Source organism: Stegostoma tigrinum, chromosome 23 (assembly GCF_030684315.1).
Source record: "Stegostoma tigrinum isolate sSteTig4 chromosome 23, sSteTig4.hap1, whole genome shotgun sequence".
Lineage (NCBI taxonomy): Eukaryota > Metazoa > Chordata > Chondrichthyes > Orectolobiformes > Stegostomatidae > Stegostoma > Stegostoma tigrinum.
Genome location: NC_081376.1, coordinates 29,555,806 through 29,576,125, shown reverse-complemented (window position 1 = coordinate 29,576,125; position 20,320 = coordinate 29,555,806). Strand labels below are relative to the sequence as shown.

The 20,320-nt window shown below is 39.4% G+C and overlaps 1 protein-coding gene across 5 annotated transcripts in view; it reads left to right on the top strand.

Moving 5' to 3' along the window:
• rgs11 (regulator of G protein signaling 11) overlaps positions 1–20,320 on the top strand; it is a 131,563-nt gene that overhangs the window by 65,332 nt on the left and 45,911 nt on the right. For all 5 annotated transcript variants that reach the window (XM_048551669.2, XM_048551665.2, XM_048551666.2 and 2 more), the window contains exon 9: positions 10,968–11,036. In XM_048551669.2, the coding sequence (XP_048407626.1) occupies positions 10,968–11,036 (69 nt within the window). The remainder of the gene's footprint in view (positions 1–10,967; positions 11,037–20,320) is intronic.

Here is a 20,320-nt window from a genome sequence, read left to right as displayed (position 1 = left end):
AATTACAATACAAGATCTCATGCCTGATAAAACCACACAAAAACATACTTCAATTTTGATTACAATGTGACCATAAGGGCTTTGTAAGGAGAAACTACAGAGAAAATATACCATGTGGTAACAACAAAGAGTAAGAGTTTCATAATTGCTACTGTGGATGATAGAATGTCACAGAATGTAAAAATAGACCATTGAACTCATTGAATGCTTGCAAATGTTCTTTTTCTTTGCAAGTACATGGAAGTCAGAACGTGGAAGCATTGAACTGAAGTACTCTATGTTAGCATTTACCATTCTTCTATCAAATAGTTCTAATTATGTTTAACCATTCTGTTCCCACACCTTTCATCATTTTTTTTTTAATCCACCCATCTCATCTTGAATACTGGCATAGTTTCTGTCTTGACAGCAGACCCAGGAAATGGAATTCACAACCTCACAGCTCTTTGTGCAAATACATTTCTCTTGATCTCCATCCCAAATCACTTACAGTTATTTCTGCCTATTCGGTCCCTAGTTCTAAAGCCTTTGTGACTGTCTCCTTCTATCTATCCTGTCCTTGTATAATTTTACAACTTTCAATGTCTCACCCTTTTGTTTATAATTCTTTTCTAATGAAGTTACGCATTTTTCAACTGTAAGTATTTGTCCTTTGCACCAGGTAACATGTGAGTGAATTTCTGCTGTACTTTTAAAACTCAGTGTCTTTTCTGTAGCATGGATACCGATAGCACACCTATCCATGACAGAGGGTTTTATACAGTCTAATCTTTTTTTCTCTGTTTGTCATGTTGGTCACCTCTTATAACAAAATCTAGAATTCTTTTAGCTATATCAGAGGCTTATCAATCTAATATCCTGTCATTCATGGTTGGTGGACCTGAACCTGAAATCTCTCACCTCTTTGACGACATCTGTTCATTGCTAAGCTTCTCACATTTTTCAAAGGGTCTCATCTCATAATTGTTGACACTGACTTCCATTTACCATTCTTCAGTTCACTCTCTACCTAATCAATGAATTCACTGTGTATATTTTGATAAAATGTGTCAATCTATAAATCCAGATCATCGATATGCACTTTTGAGATATGTCCTTTTTGAAATCCTCATGGGACACTTCTGCTTATTTGTTCTAAGTTCATGGTAATTTTCACCTTCAACGAGATAATTGGAGTTTATGCTACCTCCCCTTCTTGCAGCCATCATCTTTAATTTCTTTTTGCATTAATTGCCTTTGAAAAGAGCTGCTTCAACAATAGTTGTACTAGAAAATTCTTACACAGAAATATGCAGGCTAAACATGATGAGTTTCTTTTTGTAATTTATTCCAGGGTTTTTTTTAAATTGATATCTTGCCACTGCAACAAGGAGACATTCAATATTTGTTCAGCCAGAATACTGCCGTATTTTCAGTAAGAAAGATTGGGAGTATTGAAGGGCAGCATTTAGGTTAGGTTATATTTCAAATTTACAGGGCAAAGAAAATGTGGGAAAATACTGAATAAGCAACATTACTGTAAAGCAGGTTAAAAATCAAGAGTGGAGAATATTAGCAAAAATGCACAAAAAGTACTTTCTCTAGGCATGCTAGTAAGAGAGCATGATCAATATAGCAGGTTTGCTGTAGAGATGAAGAGAATTAAATAGTTACTTTCATTAGCTTTGTCAGAGGAAGTGTAAAATATTGAGTTTTTGAATCAACAAAGATGGCTTTATGAGAGGAGGTAATGAAAAGGGGGAAAAAGAAACACTTCCTTGCTCTGTGTTTGAGCTATAGAGTCAGACCAGACTCTCAAAGTTATCAATTTCTGTCCACAGAGGCTTCAAGAACTGCTGAGTTTCTCCAGCATTCTTCCTTTGTTCTATATTTGCAGTATTTTGCCTTTATTCAAGCACTATGGAAGTTATTTAAATTGAAGGTACGTAAATTAGAGAAATATGATTTATTGTATCAAACGATCATTAATGAAATGAGAAAGAAATAGAAGTTTGACTTTAATTTTCCAAAATTTTGCAGATAGGAAAATTATACAGAGATCCAAAGAATATCTGGTAATTGTATCATTTTTTTCATAAATAAAGAACTTTACACGATAAAGAACAAGACACCAGCTATTTTTAAATGTTACAGTTCATACTATGGTGAGAAATTCTGAAGCAATTGAATAATTTGGAATGAAAAATGAATAGCCAACATAGATTCCCAAATAGAAGGTTATAGAGAGTAGACTTAAGATATGGCTTAAATGGATTTGGATAGAAACATTTGTCAGGCTGTTATGCTGGCCATATTAATAAAGAAACTGTCAGAAGGGTAAATTTTCAACAACCAGTAAGATCTGGTGAACGCTAATTTACACAGGTTTGTGCTTCTGTTACTTACTGTGAAATAATGGCCTGGACTTAAGAATTAGGAAATAATGTTAAAATTTGTTGACACTTATGTATCCGGTTTGGCCACGGGTGAGGACCCAGAGGACTGGAGAATGGCCAATGTTGTCCCATCGTTTAAGAAGGGTAACAGGGATAATCTTCAGCCTCACATTGTTGAAAGGAGAATCCAAAACTGGACACAGCATTTGGGGTGTTGCCTCACTAATTCCCTATATAATTGCAGCAAGACATCCTTGTTCCTGTGCTAAAATCCTCTCACTGTGAGCACCAATATACCGTTGCCTTCTTTACTGCCTACTGCACCTGTGTGCTTAATTTCAGCCACTCGTACATGAGGACATTCAAGTCTCATCGAACATTCCCCTCTCTCATTTTACAGCCAGTTAATAACCTGCCTTCCTATATTTGATACCAAAGTGGATAAACTCCCTTTAATCCACATCTTGCTGTTTTTGTCATGCATTTGCTCACTCAGTTAGTCAGTCCAAACTACTCTACAATATCTCTACATCCCCTTCAGAGCCTAACCTTCCAGCCAAAGCTGCAGATCCCAGTTCCGTGGAACCCCAGCAGGGCAGCATCTAATATACTGTGAGGGTTTAAGTTTGAATGTGTGATGTGCAAATATGGCACAGTATACATCGTCAAAGGAAGTGATGCAATGTCACATGATCTTGCGCTCTCTTGCAGACTCTTGGCACAATTAAGCAACAGCAAGATGTTTCTTACATAAAGTTCATGTTTTCCTTACCTCAGCAGACTCTATGTATACTGTTTAGCAGCACAACAGGACCAAGGATATTATATGGTGGCAACAAGTGAAGGAACAATATGGAAAAGTCTCTACCATTAACGAAAAGCTGCGAGCCAGCTGCAGGTCCCAATCAAGCCGAAGCATGGCGGAACTGGCGCAGAGTATTTACAAGGTATCGCACTGCATCTGGTCCCCCTGCGAAGCCAGTCAGTGAGCAGGTCAGTATGCCCTTGTATGCAAAGGTGGCTGTGCAGATATCCTAGTCAAGCCAGGGATCAACGAAGAAAAGGTTACATACAAGAAATTAATAAAACACTTGATGCCTGCTTCAATCTGTGAAAAATTACCATCATCAAGTGGGCTAAATTTAATAAGAGTACCCAGCAACATGGGAAATATTGATACTTTCACCAATGATCTGTGCAGATGTACAGAGAACTGTGAATATGGCGGTTTGAAAGAAGAACTAATCAGGGACAGAACTGTTGTCAGTGTCAGAGATGAAGCTTTGTCTAATCACTTGCAGTCAAGGGATAACTTAACATTAACAAAGGCATTTCAACTGAGCAGACACAGGTCAGGAAGCAAAATCCATCGGAGATTCGGGGTGCCAGGGAGAACCATATCCCAGAAATGACCGACTCAGTGGAGTGTGTTCAAGTTAAAAGCAGAGAGCTGGCCACAAAATCACAGAGAACCAAGCACAGCGTACAACACTGCACCAACTAGCTGTTATCGGTGTGGCAGGAAATGCCAAATATCACTTTTGCAACAAGGATAATTTCCAAGCCGAATGTTGCAGAGAATATCCTGTACAAAATAAGCAAAAGGAGAAGCCTTTGAAAGTTAGCAAAATTCATGAAATAAAGACATTAATGATATTGAGGTGTCCTTCTTTGGCTTGATCAAGGAACCTGGCAAAATCTACTGGGATGCTGATATCCCAGGAGTGGGAAAGAAGACATGCATTAAATTTGACAAGGGTGAAGCAGTTTCAGTTCTTGTGGATGCTTTTGGTTTCAGGAAAATTTTCTTCAATCATCCCGCAAAATCTATATTTCCCAAGAGTTATAGAAATCAAGGTCATAGAACAATTGAGTTCAATCCTTCAATATACAAAAAGAAAAATTGCTGACACTTTATATGTGAGCCTAAATCCAGAGTTGTTCCTGGTCTGAAAGGAAAGTCTATACAGACTTGCATCTGATTCATAGACAGGAGGAACTGGAATACCAAAATCAGCCTAAAAACATCAAAGCTGATATTCCACAGCCATTCACAGGACTAGGAACGTTGAAGACTGCATACCTCACCATTTTATCAAAATCCTGTCTTGGCATTTCTTCACAGACAGAGATGTTAGGAAGGCTGTATTCATTAATTATAGGCTCACTGGTGGCTAGTCAGGCTTGTCGATGACTGGCAAATTTTCCTATTGTGGAGGAAAGTGAATTTACAGTCATTGACTGGACAGTTGGACCATTCCTGCTCATGCTTTTGTCCAGCTTCCTAGTTCTTCACTCATTCCCAAAAAGCCATCATGGAAACACTTCAAATTCCCTGAAGAGGTGCTTCGCTGTGTGCTGTATAACCATTGCTAATCAGAAATGTAGGCCACAGATTGTGATGCTACATCAGGAATGTTACAGAGAACATTAGACTGAGCAAAGAGCCAGCACGATAGAGAAACAAAGCTCAAGTGAATGTTTACATCAGAGAAATTCCTTCTCCACTCTGCAATGGCAGTGAAGGACGTTAAGTCTATGTTGAGGAAAGGGTCATTTTACCTTGGACAGAATCATGGAGCTGGTATTTGGATGATCCCAGGACCTGTATAATCTGCATAGAATTTACATAGCCGAACAAAGCAATTGAATGTGAAGTTCATCTTTGTCATCTGTGGATGAGATCTTAACAGAATTGAGAAAGAGAAAACAGGATTTGCTCTCAACAATGAATGCAAATTCTTATAGCTGCCTTTCAGATTCCTTGGGTGTATTGTGCTTGTAGCTGCTGTCAGACTTCACTGACAAAAGACAAGAGCAACCAAGGAATTTCCAGCTGTTCAGAATCTGACTGAGCTCTGGAGATTTATAGGTATGGTAAACCAAATAGGAAGTTCTTGCCCAGAATAGTTATTGTCAATGAGCCACCACATAAGTTATTATGACAAGACTGGTGGGAGAAAGCGCATAAAGAATTCTGTAAAAATCAAAGAGCTGTTGATACCATCTAATTATTACGACCTACAGCTATCTACTGTCATTGCCACAGATGGAAATAGGATACGACTGGGAGCTGTACTCTTTCAGATATCAGTAAAAAGAATGTGGAGATGAGTTTACTATGTATTGGGCTCACTCAGAATGAGTAAACAGAGATAATGCAGTGGAAGAGGAAAAAACATTAGCTACAAATGGGCTTGTGAAATGTTTACAGTCTGTGTTCTTGGTCTCCACTTACCTTTTAGCGGCTTTCTTAAGTTATAAGGATTCAGAAAAGCTGCCTCCAATAATACAACTGATCAGACTGAGGATTGGGAAATTTGATGAAAAGCGAGACCTTGTGCCTGAAAAGCAACAGACTATAGCAGATATAATGGCAACTGCAGATGCTGGAGAATCCAAGATAACAAAGTGTGGTGCTGGATGAACACAGCAGGCCAAGCAGCATCTTAGGAGCACAAAAGCTGATGTTTCGGGCCTAGACCCTTCATCAGAGAAGGGGGATGGGGAGAGGGTTCTGGAATAAATAGGGAGAGAGGGGGAGGCGGACCGAAGATGGATAGAGGAGAAAATAGATGGAGAGGAGAGTATAGGTAGGGAGGGGATAGGTCAGTCCAGGGAAGACTGACAGGTCAAAGAGGTGGGATGAGGTTAGTAGGTAGGAAATGGAGGTGCGGCTTGAGATGGGAGGAAGGGATGGGTGAGAGGAAGAACAGGTTAGGGAGGCAGAGACAGGCTGGGCTGGTTTTGGGATGCAGTGGGGGGAGGGGACGAACTGGGCTGGTTGTGGGATGCGGTGGCGGAAGGGGAGATTTTGAAGCTGGTGAAGTCCACATTGATACCATTGGGCTGCAGGGTTCCCAAGCGGAATATGAGTTGCTGTTCCTGCATCCCTCGGGTGGCATCCTTGTGGCACTGCAGGAGGCCCATGATGGACATGTCATCTGAAGAATGGGAGGGGGAGTTAAAATGGTTTGCGACTGGGAGGTGCAGTTGTTTCTTGAGAACCGAGCAGAGGTGTTCTGCAAAGCGGTCCCCAAGCCTCCGCTTGGTTTCCCCAATGTAGAGGAAGCCACACCGGGTACAATGGATACAGTATACCACGTTGGCGGATGTGCAGGTGAACCTCTGCTTAATATGGAAAGTCATCTTGGGGTCTGGGATGGGGGTGAGGGAGGAGGTGTGGGGGCAAGTGTAGCACTTCCTGCGGTTGCAGGGGTAGGTGCTGGGTGTGGTGGGGTTGGAGGGCAGTGTGGAGCGAACAAGGGAGTCAGAGAGTGGTCTCTCCAGAAGGCAGACAAGGAGAGACCACTGTCTCCATGACTCCCTTGTGACATCAAAGGATGGCCACCATACATACCATGTGATCCCATTCTCAAAAACTACCGTGAAGAGAGAGAATACCTCAGTATAGTGAATTATTTACTTAATTATGACAAAAGATTGGTTATTCCAGGAGCCTGGGACTCAATTTATGCAAAGGTTATGCCAAGGACTTCTGAGTATTACAAGAATTCAAACCAGGACAAGTTATTCTGTTTGACAGTTTGGTCTCTCAATCTTGAAAGAGATGACGTCAAGGTGCATTGCATGTGCTAGTCATTGTTGAGAAGTAAGGGAACCGTTGATTTCATCTTTCTTTCCATTAAGGCCATGTGAACATGACCTTAGAATCCCAGTTATATGAATCTTAGAATCCCTATGATATGGAAACAGGCATTTCAGCCCAACAAGTCAATACTGACCCTCAAAGCATCCCACCCAGACAAATCCCCTTATAACCCACCTAATCTACACATCCCTGAACATGATGGACAATTTTTCATGGCCAGTCCACCCAGCCTGCATATCTTTGGACTGTGGGAGGAAACCCATGCAGATGCGGGGAGAATGTGCAAACTTCACACAGACAGTCGCCTGAGGCTGAAATTCAACCCAGGACCCCGGTGCTGTGAGGCAGCATTGCTATCCACTGAGCCACCATGCTGCCCCTAACATCTTGGGATCTACCTTATCCAAACAGAGATAAAATGTCTTGACACCAGAAGCCAAGTGCCGTGCTTAATGGATAGAACTCAAGCACTTTAGGGGCAGTTGCCTGAAGAAGTGATTACATCATTGAAGGTGGTCTCTGCAACGCATGGAATCCAACAGCTCGTAATCTCAGACCGCAATTTGCTCATGAGTATTTCAAAGAGTTCACAGCCTCATTTGGGTTTGACCGTACCACCAGCTAAGTAAGGTATCCTCAAAACTGCAATGGTTCTGAAAGAGGTGTGTACACTGAAAGCATTATTGCCCACTCCTGAGCTATCCTGCAACTCCATTCCAAAATGCTGTAGCTCGGTGTGAACATCTCATGGATAGAAGACTAAGAACTCATCCCTACTCCCACACACACACTCTTGCTAAGGATTTGGAAATGGTGAGGGAGAAAGAAGATGAATTCTCTTCCTATCAGATGTGGAACTATGATGAACATCACAAAGATTGCAATCAACTGGAGCTCCAGTCAGGAAAGCCAGTTTGGATTAAAGACTATGTTCATTATGGACATGTTGGAACAGAGATTACATCCACAGACCTAACTTGTTGAAAGTGATACAGTGTGATTAAAAACAAACGTACAGTAGTTTCTACACAGCAGTCATCAACACAAATAAACCAGAAATCCAAATGATGACATTTTCCTTAACCAGAATCATCTGTCAATTCTCCAGGAGACTGTATAAAGGTCTCAGACACCCAATTCTCCACCAAATGAGCTAAGAACATTTACATGTAGACCACCAGAGTGGTTATTCCTCTAAAACAGAAATAGAAGTCAGACGCTTGGAGGAGGTGTAATATAATGGGTAGATTCAAAATCTTAGAAGGGTATGCAGTATTAGGAGCTAAGACTGATTGTGACATGTTAATAATTCTCTCATCACAAGAAACAAGGCACTGTCGTGTGATTTTGCCCTCTCTTGCAAACTTATGGCAAGATGAAGCCACAGTGATATGTTTTTTAAATGAAGTTTTTTTTCTCACCTCAACTGCCACTATAAATATTCTTTAACAGCACAATGAAACCAAGAATATTATAGTAAGAACATTTTGTTTGGTCTCCGTTTCATTGCAGTAGCAGTAGGGTATATTATGAGAAAGGGAAGGGTAGATATAGCCAAAGCCTTATCTTCTGCTTGCTGTCCACCATTCACCTTTCGGATGTGTGTATTTGGATTCCCATCCAAATTGACATCACTTAAATAGAAACTGCTATAATGTCCACTGAAAAGAGCTGCCAGTGAGTTGGTGGGGTGTGTCAGTGTGTTACTGCAGCTCAGAAAATCTGTACAACAAATTGAAGAAATAATCTAATTAGAATAAAGAGTAATTTCTCTGTTATGAATCACACCTTTCTTGTGAAAAGTCAAAGAACTGGGTGAATTATTGCTTCAGGTTTGCAGCATCTGTCAGAGAGGACAACAAAAGTAGAACAGCAATATAATTTAGATTCATTTAATGGATATTTTGAGTAAAAAAATCTTTCTGTTGTTGCAGTGTTTTGGCAATAACTCTATGAATGTTCAAATCAACTTAAAATATTGCTAATGCTGCTCCTGATTTTGTATTCATCAGACATCTATCATTGGTTGTCTCTTTAACCAATACTGTTTCAAACCCACCACCTGTCTGAATCATTCTCAAAACATTGAATTAATTGTTCTCATGAAATAGTCATGTTATATTTGTTAGGAATGGAATTGTCCAGTGATCAACTTCAGGATCTTTCCCATCAACATTTCCTCCAAAATGGGGCAGAAACTACAACAGATGATTGGAGATTATGGGTCATATAATAGACCACAATCTTCTCACATGTACTTCAAATCAAAATACAACAAGGACATTGCTTAGGTAACATAGGAAACACCTTAATGGTAATACTTAAGGGTTTCTTTATAGAAAGTGTTATCTGTCTCACTGGGTTACTCAAACTCATTAAACCAACAACAGCTTTTTTTACTAATGAGAATTTCAGTAAGTTATGTGTGTCTGTGAAGTTATTCGGTATTTGAGTGTAATTCATTTTGCCACTTTCTTTCAAAGCACAGATGCATAGAAAAGTTATGGCACAGAAAGTGAGTACCAAGTCCATCATGTCAGCACCCAAGCAAAACCAGCCTCCCATTCTAATCCTAATTCTAATTTTATGATGAAGGGTCTAGACTCGAAACATCAGCTTTTGTGCTCCTGAGATGCTGCTTGGCCTGCTGTGTTCATCCAGCTCTACATCTTGTTATCTCCGGATTCTCTAGCATTTGCAGTTCTCATTATCTCCCATTCTAATTCTGTCACCCAACTCCTGATCTACAGCTCTGCAGTTACAGCATTTCAGCTGCAGATCGAGATACCTTTTGAAATGAGTTCAGGATTTGTTTCTGCCTCCATCACCAAATCGGGAAGCAACTTCCAGACACTCACTCCACCTCCGGGTGAAAAGGTTTTTTCTGTCCCCTCTAATTCTTTTACCAATCACTTGATCTGACATTGAATCTGACATTTAATACCGAATATGAGAGCCCCATTTAAAATGTAAACACGATCAATGTTGTCTGTTGAAAATGGACAAGTCCTTTATGTGGCCACCGCACAGATTTCAGGATTAATTTGCTCGCATTTCAATAGTCAGTTTCTATCTGCCACTATATATTATCAATAGGTTTATCTCATTTTCAAATATAAAAACGGACTAATTTCTAGTTTGGAGATTTTTCTGAAGAAGAAACTTGGCCAGCCAACCAAGTAGCTTTTAACATTCAGTGATAATACTAGGGCAAGGATTTTATATTTTGAGTATCAGGATCAAACGGGGCTCAAACTCTGCATTATATTGGGAGCAGTCACAGGCAATGAATTTACCTGAGTTGGCCAATTAGTGGCTAGAGGGCATACCAGTCCAAATAAGGACAGTGGGTATGTTCTCAAAGCTGCAGTGCTCATTGGACTGTCTCCAGTGCAATCGGTCAGCTTCTGACAATTGGTCTTGATCAGTCTATGTTTTACCTTTAATTGGCTAGCCACCACTTCTGAAATAGCATCCCTTCTACTCCCACGCCTGGCTCTTGGAAAATGGCCTGGGAGTAGGATGGTACCAATAAATCTGTTGCTGGCCAGAATTATGAACTATCGTACAACACCTACCTCATTTTCGACCCCCATATTTGGCCAAAATTTGGCCCAAGATATGTTGTGACTGATCAACACTTGGTCATAGACTGTGACAGACTGCGAAATTGGAAAACTCAACTTAAGAGATTTACCTGATGCTGGAACTACAGGTCTAATAAAGGAACGATCTTCAATCAGTTTTTATATCCTAAAATAGTACATTACTCCTTTAGAAATTTTTTCTATTCACAGATTCCAAAATCAAGTTCAGGTTGTGACTTTCAATGTTGGTGGTTTGCTTTTGTGATTTGCAAAAATCTGTGAATTCTTTTACTGGTGCCTCTTCTTCCCAGGTTAGATATTGTAAGAACAAATGTGCAATTTCGCATTGTATTTGAAGTGCATTTCTGAGGACACTTCTTTGTCTATTCCCAGCCTGGAGCAATAAATATCATGGAATCGACCCCAAAAGGAAGTAACATTCATACAACAAAGGTCAAGTTAGTAAGTATGTGATCTTCAATATTCTAAATTAACATTGTGCATGGCGTTGAAAAATCGTCAAGTTGGATCCACTTCCAGTTGGGAGTTTGATTGCAAATGCAATTCTATGTCTTTACAGGTTATGAATGCCAACCATAACGTACCATGTGTAAAAATAAAATTGTCTCCCCTGTTCCTTTAGTCAATCTATGTCCTTTGGTTCTAATAATTTCTTTCTATTTACTCTGTTATAATTTGAATACCTCAATTAATTCTGCCTTTCACAGAATTAATTGAGGTATTCACACTTAATCTCTGTACAGACCTGAAGCCCCTCAGTCATGGTACCACTTTTAATAAATGTCCTCTTCATGCTCTGCTAATCCATTTTTAAAAAGAACTAATTTCAGCGTTTCTTTATACACATATGTTGTAAATATTCCTGACCGCAGGTGGTGAATGCCCCAGTCCCAGACAGATCTGCCAAGTGCTCACTGAAAATATTTTCAAATAAAGCCTTCACACACTTGTTAGTTCCATAAATTCTCCAAAACCTTCTGTCCTCCCAGAGAGTGCTAGTTGACTCCATGACAAATAGAATTGCTAAAGATCTTCCTCCCAAGCTGCCTGCTTAAATGCAGTGCACCTACTGCCTTTCAAAGTAAACTTTTGCTCCATACTTTGCACATTCAACTTCCCCTGTATTTGGTCGTGCCCTGCCAACACACATACGCTGGAAGTTTTGCACACATCTCTTCATTTCCCACACTAAGTTGAGTAAATGTTTTCCTGAAAAAGGATAAGTAGCCCTTTAAGCGCTATCTTAAGGATTCGCCTCTAGCATTTATACTGAGTCATGACCACAAGAGATTAGGAGAGCTGTCTTAAAAACTCAGTGTGTATTCAAATTGTGTAGACATATCTCTGGACAAGATTAATTTCTTACTTAATAATATAATTGAACTTTTTTCCTCACTAATCAGACCTCAGATCTGCTTACAGATGGCCCATAGCTTCAGAAATTTGTGGAGGAAGCAAACACACTAAGCCTTTGGTACATCTTCATAAGAGAAACATGAAAGTACGCTTCCCCATTCACTGTTAAACCATTCATATTTTAACAGTGAGAAACACTAAAGGAGATCGTGTAATTAAAAGTTCCGTCCTGCTGGTATTTGGTTGCTGTGCCCACAGTCCATGAGGCAACATGTTGATTATTTCAAATTTAATATTCACTTAAAAGGCACCAATTAAATGTCACATTAATACTTCTTTTATTATCTCTCAAAACTAAAACCTCATTTAAATGATGAGATATTGATAAAAGGAATCTTTTCAGTGGCAATGTTGCTTGGGTCATCTGCTCATCCTATATCACTCCAAAAATTATACATATATTAAAGAAAAGTTATTGATTTATATCTTAGAATTTAATTTGGCCAGATTTTGCTGTCAAAATTGTGAGTCAGCTAATGGCACTCCATGTCATTTGAATAAATGGTTCAGGTGACAAGCAATTACTCCATTAACTCCAGTTTCCAAAGATTGCTTAGTCATTTCAGGACAGTTTCTATCTTACTGCTGCTCGCATGTGTGTGAAAGGCAAACAAAAAGTGGGATGCTGTTCTGAGGGTCAGTGCAGACTCGATGTGCTGGATGTCCTCTTTCCCCCCGGAGGGGTTCTGTGATTCTACTTGGTGACATTACAATTTTTCTTGAATCATACAGTGTCAATGAGGCGCTTCAGCCAATCAAGTCTGTACTGCTAAAGATAGACTACCACCAACACTCGTCTCAGGTTCTTATCCAAGCACTTTTTAAAAGTTGTGACACTTCCTGCCTTAACTACCCTCCCTGGCAGCACATTCCAGAACCCCACCATCCTGTGGATGAAACAGATTTTCCTCAAGTCCTATCCTGCCTTTCAATTTAAAATTATGCCCCTTGTTGACTGTACAACGAAGAACAACATGCCCCATCCATGGCTCTCATAATCGTATACACTCTATTAGGTCCTCCTTTAACCTTCTCTGCTCCAAAGAAAACAAGCTGAGATTATCTTCATCGCTGAAATGTTCCATCCCAGCGACACCCTGGTGAATCTCCTCTGCACCCCCTCCAATGCATTCACGTTCCTTTCTACAGTGAGACAACCAGAACTACATACAAAACTCCAGCTGTGGCCTAACTAAAGTTCTGTACAGGTCTGATGTGACATTTCTGTTTTTATAATCTATGCCACAACTGATAACGGCAAGATTTTTCAGAAATAAAAATGAAGTCAGAAGGGTTTTTTATTCTCCTTAACATACATTTGGTAGACTTTGTACTTCCTTATTTACTTTGCTGATGTATAATCCATTATTATCCTACACATGTGTGAAGAGCAACAATGGTCGAGCCATGATTTGTGATCCATTCACCAAGCTCTGACATAAGTGCTTGGCACCTACTGTACAGTACATGTGAGAGGTGCATGCAAATGTACTAAATCTTAAAACAATAATCATAGTGCATCAAATAATAAGCTTTCAAATCACAACGGAGAATCAAAACTCAGTTTCTTACATAAAAAGAATCAAAACTCGCCAAAGGAAGTGGAAGAAACTCTGATCTAATCTCATCATGCTTTCAGCCTGATTATGTCTGTAGAAACCTTTCTATCTCATTCAAGTTGCTGCACTTCTTTTGTTCTCCTCTCATTCTGACCCTCATATTTCATGGGGGTGATATTTCCAACTTGCCACCCTGGTAATTGCAGAGCAGTGCCCATTATTGTAATTACTGAAGTTTCACTACTCTTGAATGAAGATCAGTTGGTATGAGTTTGCCTCCAGAAGGAATTTTACCTATTGTGACAATGTTTATACTTTCTCCTGTAATGTAAGAAACTAGATGACATGGTATTAAAGAACCTGACAGACATTTATTAAAACTAACAATTAGGTTCATACCTTACATTCCTCTGGCACGTGTGTGTCTGCTCAAACATTAAGCTATCAGAGTATCAGCATGTTTCCAGTATAGTCTCATGCTTTAAATGCTCCAAGTTAAGATGTAGTTTGAAATATTTGTACCTTTACATCATGTGCTCTGATGCAGTGACGACATCATATCTCTTCATGATGTACTGATTTATTGAACGTGAGATAAAAATAACTGAAAGATCTCCACTGAGGCCGGTATCCAGTCACTCTTATTTATGTGTGGAGAGTTCTTGACACTGGTTCATTTCCCTCAGAGCCAGCTTTCAGAGTGAACAGGATGTCTGACACTCCTGTTCTTATCTGCCAATCAGGCCTCCCTGATTGGGGCTGTTAATCAGAACCAATCAGGGAACTCATATTCTATGAGGTTCCTCTGGCTGACCTCATTGCAATCACTACAATAACATCACCCTTTTTCCAAAGTTGCAAACTTATATCAAACATGATTGTACGTAGACACATGTCGGTACAATAATTATGCCAACAGGTAAAACCACGCTTACATGCCTAAAATTTCAATTTTAGTCTGATGTTTTAGAGGTTTGACAACCCGTACTGATCTGTTGATCATGCACTCACCTCACCCCACTTCTCTGTTGCACTTGTTTGACTTTCATGTCTTCCTGCTGGCTACTGTCACCCAATATCACTGTACGATCACCTTTGTCAGAGGGCTCCACCTGAGTCTCTTCTGCAGCATTGGTGTATCATACTTTGGTGTCAGCTAGTTTCTGATCCTCTGCAACGTAGTATCATGATCCCTCCTCTTCTGTGCTGTTACATGGTCTGGAAACCTTTGCTGGTATCCAAATATTTGTAAATGTATTTCCAACTCTCACTCTCTGATCGCTGTGTAGTTTTGGTAGCTCTGTGTCAAGTCGCTCATCCATGTATCTCCTTCTTGGAAGAAGAATGTCCTGTGATTCAGAATGGTTAGAAAATTGTTTGCTGGGCAAGGTCTTTCTCATTGCCTTCTGTCTGTAAGTTGTGTCAGGAATTTTAATCCCTTCTCCAGTGTGTTGCATGGAAGCACAGCAATGCAATGCAAAATTCCTGTTTTGTTGTTCAACCCTTAATGATTTGATAGTATGTATTACACTGCTTCAGCATGGATCATAGTTTTTTAAATTCATTTATGGGACATGGATATCGCTGGCTGGCCAGCATTTATTACCTATTCCTAGTTGCCTTTGAACTGGGTGGCTTGCGAGGCCATTTCGGGGGACAGTTGAAAGCTAACCACCATTGTTGTGGGTCTGGAGTCAGTTGTAGGCCAGATCAGGTGAGGATGGCCAATTTCAAATTATTGTGCTCCTCACTTTTGTCCTGCATTAGATCAATTGTGATTTTGTACCCTGGTGCTTATTCATCATCTGGGACATTGGAAAAGAGGCATGAAAATGCAACTAGCAGATTAGCTCCAGTCTGGCTGCTGTTCTTAGAGTATCTGGAATATACTACTCCCTAAGAATAATGTGAAATTATTTCACATTTCTAATGTTTAAGCAAGAAATTACTCATCTATGAAGAGGAAAGAGGACCCAGGTTCACTTCACCTCTACTCGGTAATTCCTGATGTTCAGCCGACAAGCTGATGGATCAGAACCCTGAGTTACTAACAGACATATCCAACTTTTTAGATAAGATGTGTTTCTTTTTAAAATGAAACTGTAAACCAAGCATGACTAATGATGCAACCTCCAAGAATATAATTCACTTACTGGAGGAAGTATCCCTGTGAGAACCACTAGAATGTGCGTTGTCGTGTTCAAGGAAGCTTCAAAGAGAGAGAAGGTCTTCAAAAGGCAGCGATACAAGGCAATTTAATTACCACCTCTCAGCAGGAAAATATTTCCTGGCAGTTATTTTCCAGACTGTGGACTTGAGTCAAAAGGCAAAGTTTTTTTTTCTTTATCCTTCAGGGAAGAAACAAAAAAGGGGTTAAAAGCCAACTGTAATTCCTGGTCAGTGTGTCCTAATGGGTTGATAGTGTGGACTAGTGTGTTCTGAATGTCGCAGCCATTAAACTTCTCCACACCAGGTAAAAAGACAAGATAGTCTCTTGTTCTGAGCATTAGAAGCCAGTCACCATCAAAAAAGAACTAGGTCACAAGAATTTCAGCTAGCCTACAAAGTCAAGGATCTCAAATCACCTGCTCAACTACCAACTTCAACATTACCAGCAACACCCAATGTAGTAGCTGCAATATTTCGTTAACTACTCTTTAGGGCCTAATCTGTTTTTCTAACCTTTACGTTTTTTTTGGACTTACTTCTCATTTCCAATCTGCGTATATGTGTTGCATTATTATTTTGTCTCGTGTTTAGTAACTAATAAACTCTTTTCTCTAAATCAAAAAGCCTGATTAAATTGACTCATTTTAATCGTAGATCCATTTGGTCTGGGAGAATGGTATCCACAGAGATGGGGATTTTTTTTTAAAATCTTGTTGTGACAAATTGAGGGAGTAAGAATATAAAGAAACAGAGTCAGCTCATTTGCCCCCCCCCCCCCCAGCACGTGCACACACACACAGGAACATGACAATGTAAACTATTGCTTCTGAAACTGTAACGAAGTAGAGAACCTCACTTGGGGATTGATCATAACATTAGCAAATGAAGTTATTTCAATCAAAAATTAAATGTGCATTATAAAATCTTTACAACGTATTTAAAATGACGGTATGAGGAGTGTATTACTTTTTAAAAACTAGATTTAAGTTATTAGTACTTGCAGAACATTGTTGGCAAGGTCAAAATTTTTTTTATTTCTAAGTTTTGTTTTAAAGTTCTGATGACAACTACTAATAATGTAACTTAAAGAAGCAGGCCTTAAACGTAACAAACTGTTTCTAGCAATTTGATTTTGATCAATAAATGGAAATTTTCCACTTTGAAACTTTGTGGTGTGAATGACATACAAACAAAATAACATACAGATAAAATGAATGGCTACTGGAAGTAAAATATTGATGGAAGGTTCCATATATACAGTTAACATTAAGGAAGGTCTAGTTCTACTTTTTGAAAAAAAGTATGCTGTTTAAATTACAACCAAAGCCTTTGCCAAATACACCATATGTTCAGCTGTGCTGAAAGGAAGTCTAGCTTCTTCGCATTTCATTCTTTTCAACCTGCAGTACAATCCTTCCGGCAGTACATCCTGTTTAGAACTGCTGTGAACAGCTTGGCACCAAGAGTTGCGTTGCATAAGTTCCCACAGAACACACATCATATTTGTCCATATAATTGTGTATTTTTTAATTAAGTCAATGGTTATTGATCGTTATTATTTTACAAGATTTTTCCAAATTTCTTCCCTGAGTGGGCCAATGCTCATTGAACAGGTTATTGTTTAAAACTGGTTTTAACAAAAGTGCACTTCTGAGTAAAATATAATGTTTTCGTTACCAATGCGTAACATTTTTATTAATTCAAGATGCTCGGTGGGGACTGTAAAACATGTGATTGAAATTTAAAAGGAAGTGAACAATTAAACAAATAGAAATTAGCCAGACAGAGAGACACACTATCTTTGCAAAACTCAAAGGTCATTTCAATTCATTGGCAAAATGTAACAAAGTTGAAGGGTAAAACAGCTAAGAAATTTCTCTCAAAACTTGAGGAAAAGAGGACAATACTCAGGCATAAGTATGCAGGTTAGTGACTGCGCTGACAGTAAAACATGATGGCAGGGTCTAGGGTGTTGGACTGGGTAAAGGGCGTGGAATAAAAAGTTCAGATACCTCATTGACTACCAATGTGACATAAATGGTTGAAATAATGAGGCGGCCGTGTGTAGATTGTTCTATATTGCATTTTATTGTGCCACTTGCTTGTGTCCAAATTGTAGCATGTTAGTGTAATGTCATGCAGTATGAACGTGAGTACAGTAAGCACAAACTTATGAAGTATCAACTCAGAATGAATGCTTTCCTACTGAAGAGCATAGATTTGAGTGGCATTTTCTTTCCCTTAGTGAATCTTCACATTTGGACAAGTATTGACAAAGTCATTAAAATAGAAGTTAGTCCTCAGGACCTATCTTTAAAAGTCATTAAAATTTAAACGACCCTTGCTATGGTAAATGGCTGCAACTCAGGACTACTCACAAGAATACCAAATCTAGGGGGAAAACAAACATTTGTACTGCATGATAGGAAGAAATGTTGGGTTTGTCCCTGGAATTGCTATTCTTGTAAGCTGCCTTGATGAGTGAGAGATGGAAAAGCTTAGACAAAATGTGTATTTTTGCAGCAATGCTCAAATCTTTTTGTTGAGTGTGTGTGTGTGTGTATACCAGTATGACTGAGATGGTAGATGGTTATGTATAATCAATATTGACCAATAAACAAATATCTACCTTTTAAAACATTTTTTTGTAAAAACTGTCGTCAGCTGGTCAAAAGGTGGAAAAGAAAGCCATTCTTATCATCTACCTCCCCCACCAACACTCCCATCTGTGACAGTAGAAAGAAACACAGATAGTTTTGAGTCTGACTTCACCAGTAATGCTACTGGTTGTGTCAGCCCTAATGTTGCTATCAGTAGATACTTTCCATTTGATTTTTTTTTTTGCTGCCCAATTCTACAGACATTGTTCCACATAATCATTAATTATTTCACCATGATAACATTTGCAAATAATGTGGCATCTTGGCAGGCGTATCATTTTCTAGTGTCACTGAAAGTGTGCCATACTGAACTGGAATATTTCTGAGAAATGAAAACACAATTGAGCCTTCACGTATCTTAGTGATGTCAACAGTATCGCTGTCCCAATTTAGGCTCAGAACTGGAGCAACTGCACACACTAATTATCTGTCAAAGTGAGGTGTTCCCATCCTTGTTCTCTGATATGATTTGTATAGACATTAACAGATGGGCACTTCTGAAGAAGCAGCAGGACCTGCCAGGAATCACTGTTACATTCTCCTTTGTTCAAACACTTGGATAAGGTTGAATTGGCAAACCCACTGGTGCTACGTCAATTTTAGCCATAGACAGAAAAGCTTATTGTAAACCTGATTGAGCACAGAAAGAAAATGAACAGTGCCTTAAATTGTTGAACTAATCTTATTTTTAAAATGAACTACAGAATACAACATAATACCTGGGAAATGATGAATGCTTGTTACAAACGTATAGGATTTTTGCTTCGTATTAGAGACATTAAGTAGGTGAAAGTGGATTCACTGAAGGACGTAGTATAGAGTTCAGTCGTTTTTATTTCATGGAATTCCTGCAGTGTGGAAACAGGCCCTTCAGCACAACAAGTCCACACCAACACAAAGAGCATCCCACCCAGACCCACCCCCCTAATCTACACATCTCTGAATGCTAGGGGCAATTTAGCATGGCCAGCCCACCTAACCTGCATATCTTCAGACTGTGGGAAGAAACCAGAGCACCTGGAGGAAACCCACGCATACATGGGGAGAATGTGCAAACTCCACACAGACGTTCGCCCGAAGGTGGAATCGAACCTGGGTCCCTGGCACTGTGAGGCAGCAGTGCTAGCCACTGTGCCACTCATTTAGAATGTGAATAAATTATTCCATACCCTTTACCCAGCCCAATAGCCCAGACCCTGTCATCATGTTTTACTTTCAGCACAGCCAATCCATTTTCACCTAATTATAGTTCCTATTATCAGCTTTTCCCCTTCCTTGGCTGATATTCAACCATTCTTCGTCCTGCCTACATGTCTTTTTCTCTCTCTTTCCAGGTTCTGTCACTGTTTATCCACTTACTCCTTTTATCAGCCACCCCCAGTCGTCAGGATATATCTTTTCCCAGCTACAGGCCATTCAGATGAGGGGTCACTGGGCTCAGTGTTGACTCTGCTTTCTCTCCACAATTGCTGCCAGACTTGCTGAGTTTTTCCAGCAATTTCTATTCTTTTTTTAATTCAAACCCCTTGTTGGGAATAAACCATAAGTGTCACCCGTAAGAATGTTTAAGATTACTATGAACTGTATTGATTGTAACTAATCTGTATTTTTTTATTTTTTTTGCACCCATTCCTGTCCAAGTAAGTGTTAATGCATATCTCTTGTTAAAGCATGGAAATGCCAAATCTCAAACAAAAATCATAGTACTGGAAAATCTACTTTATAATAGAAAGCTATTCATAGAGGAATGGCTAGATTTTTATGTTTTGTTGATTTTATGCCTGCATTTGGAAGAAATTGACAGTTGCATGTAGCTAGAATTTCCACATTGGTACCAAATAGGATTACTTTAGGAGACCTACGTCCGTGCATTTTCTTTCCTGAAGATTACCAGTCAATTGCTAAATACTTGTCAAAATAT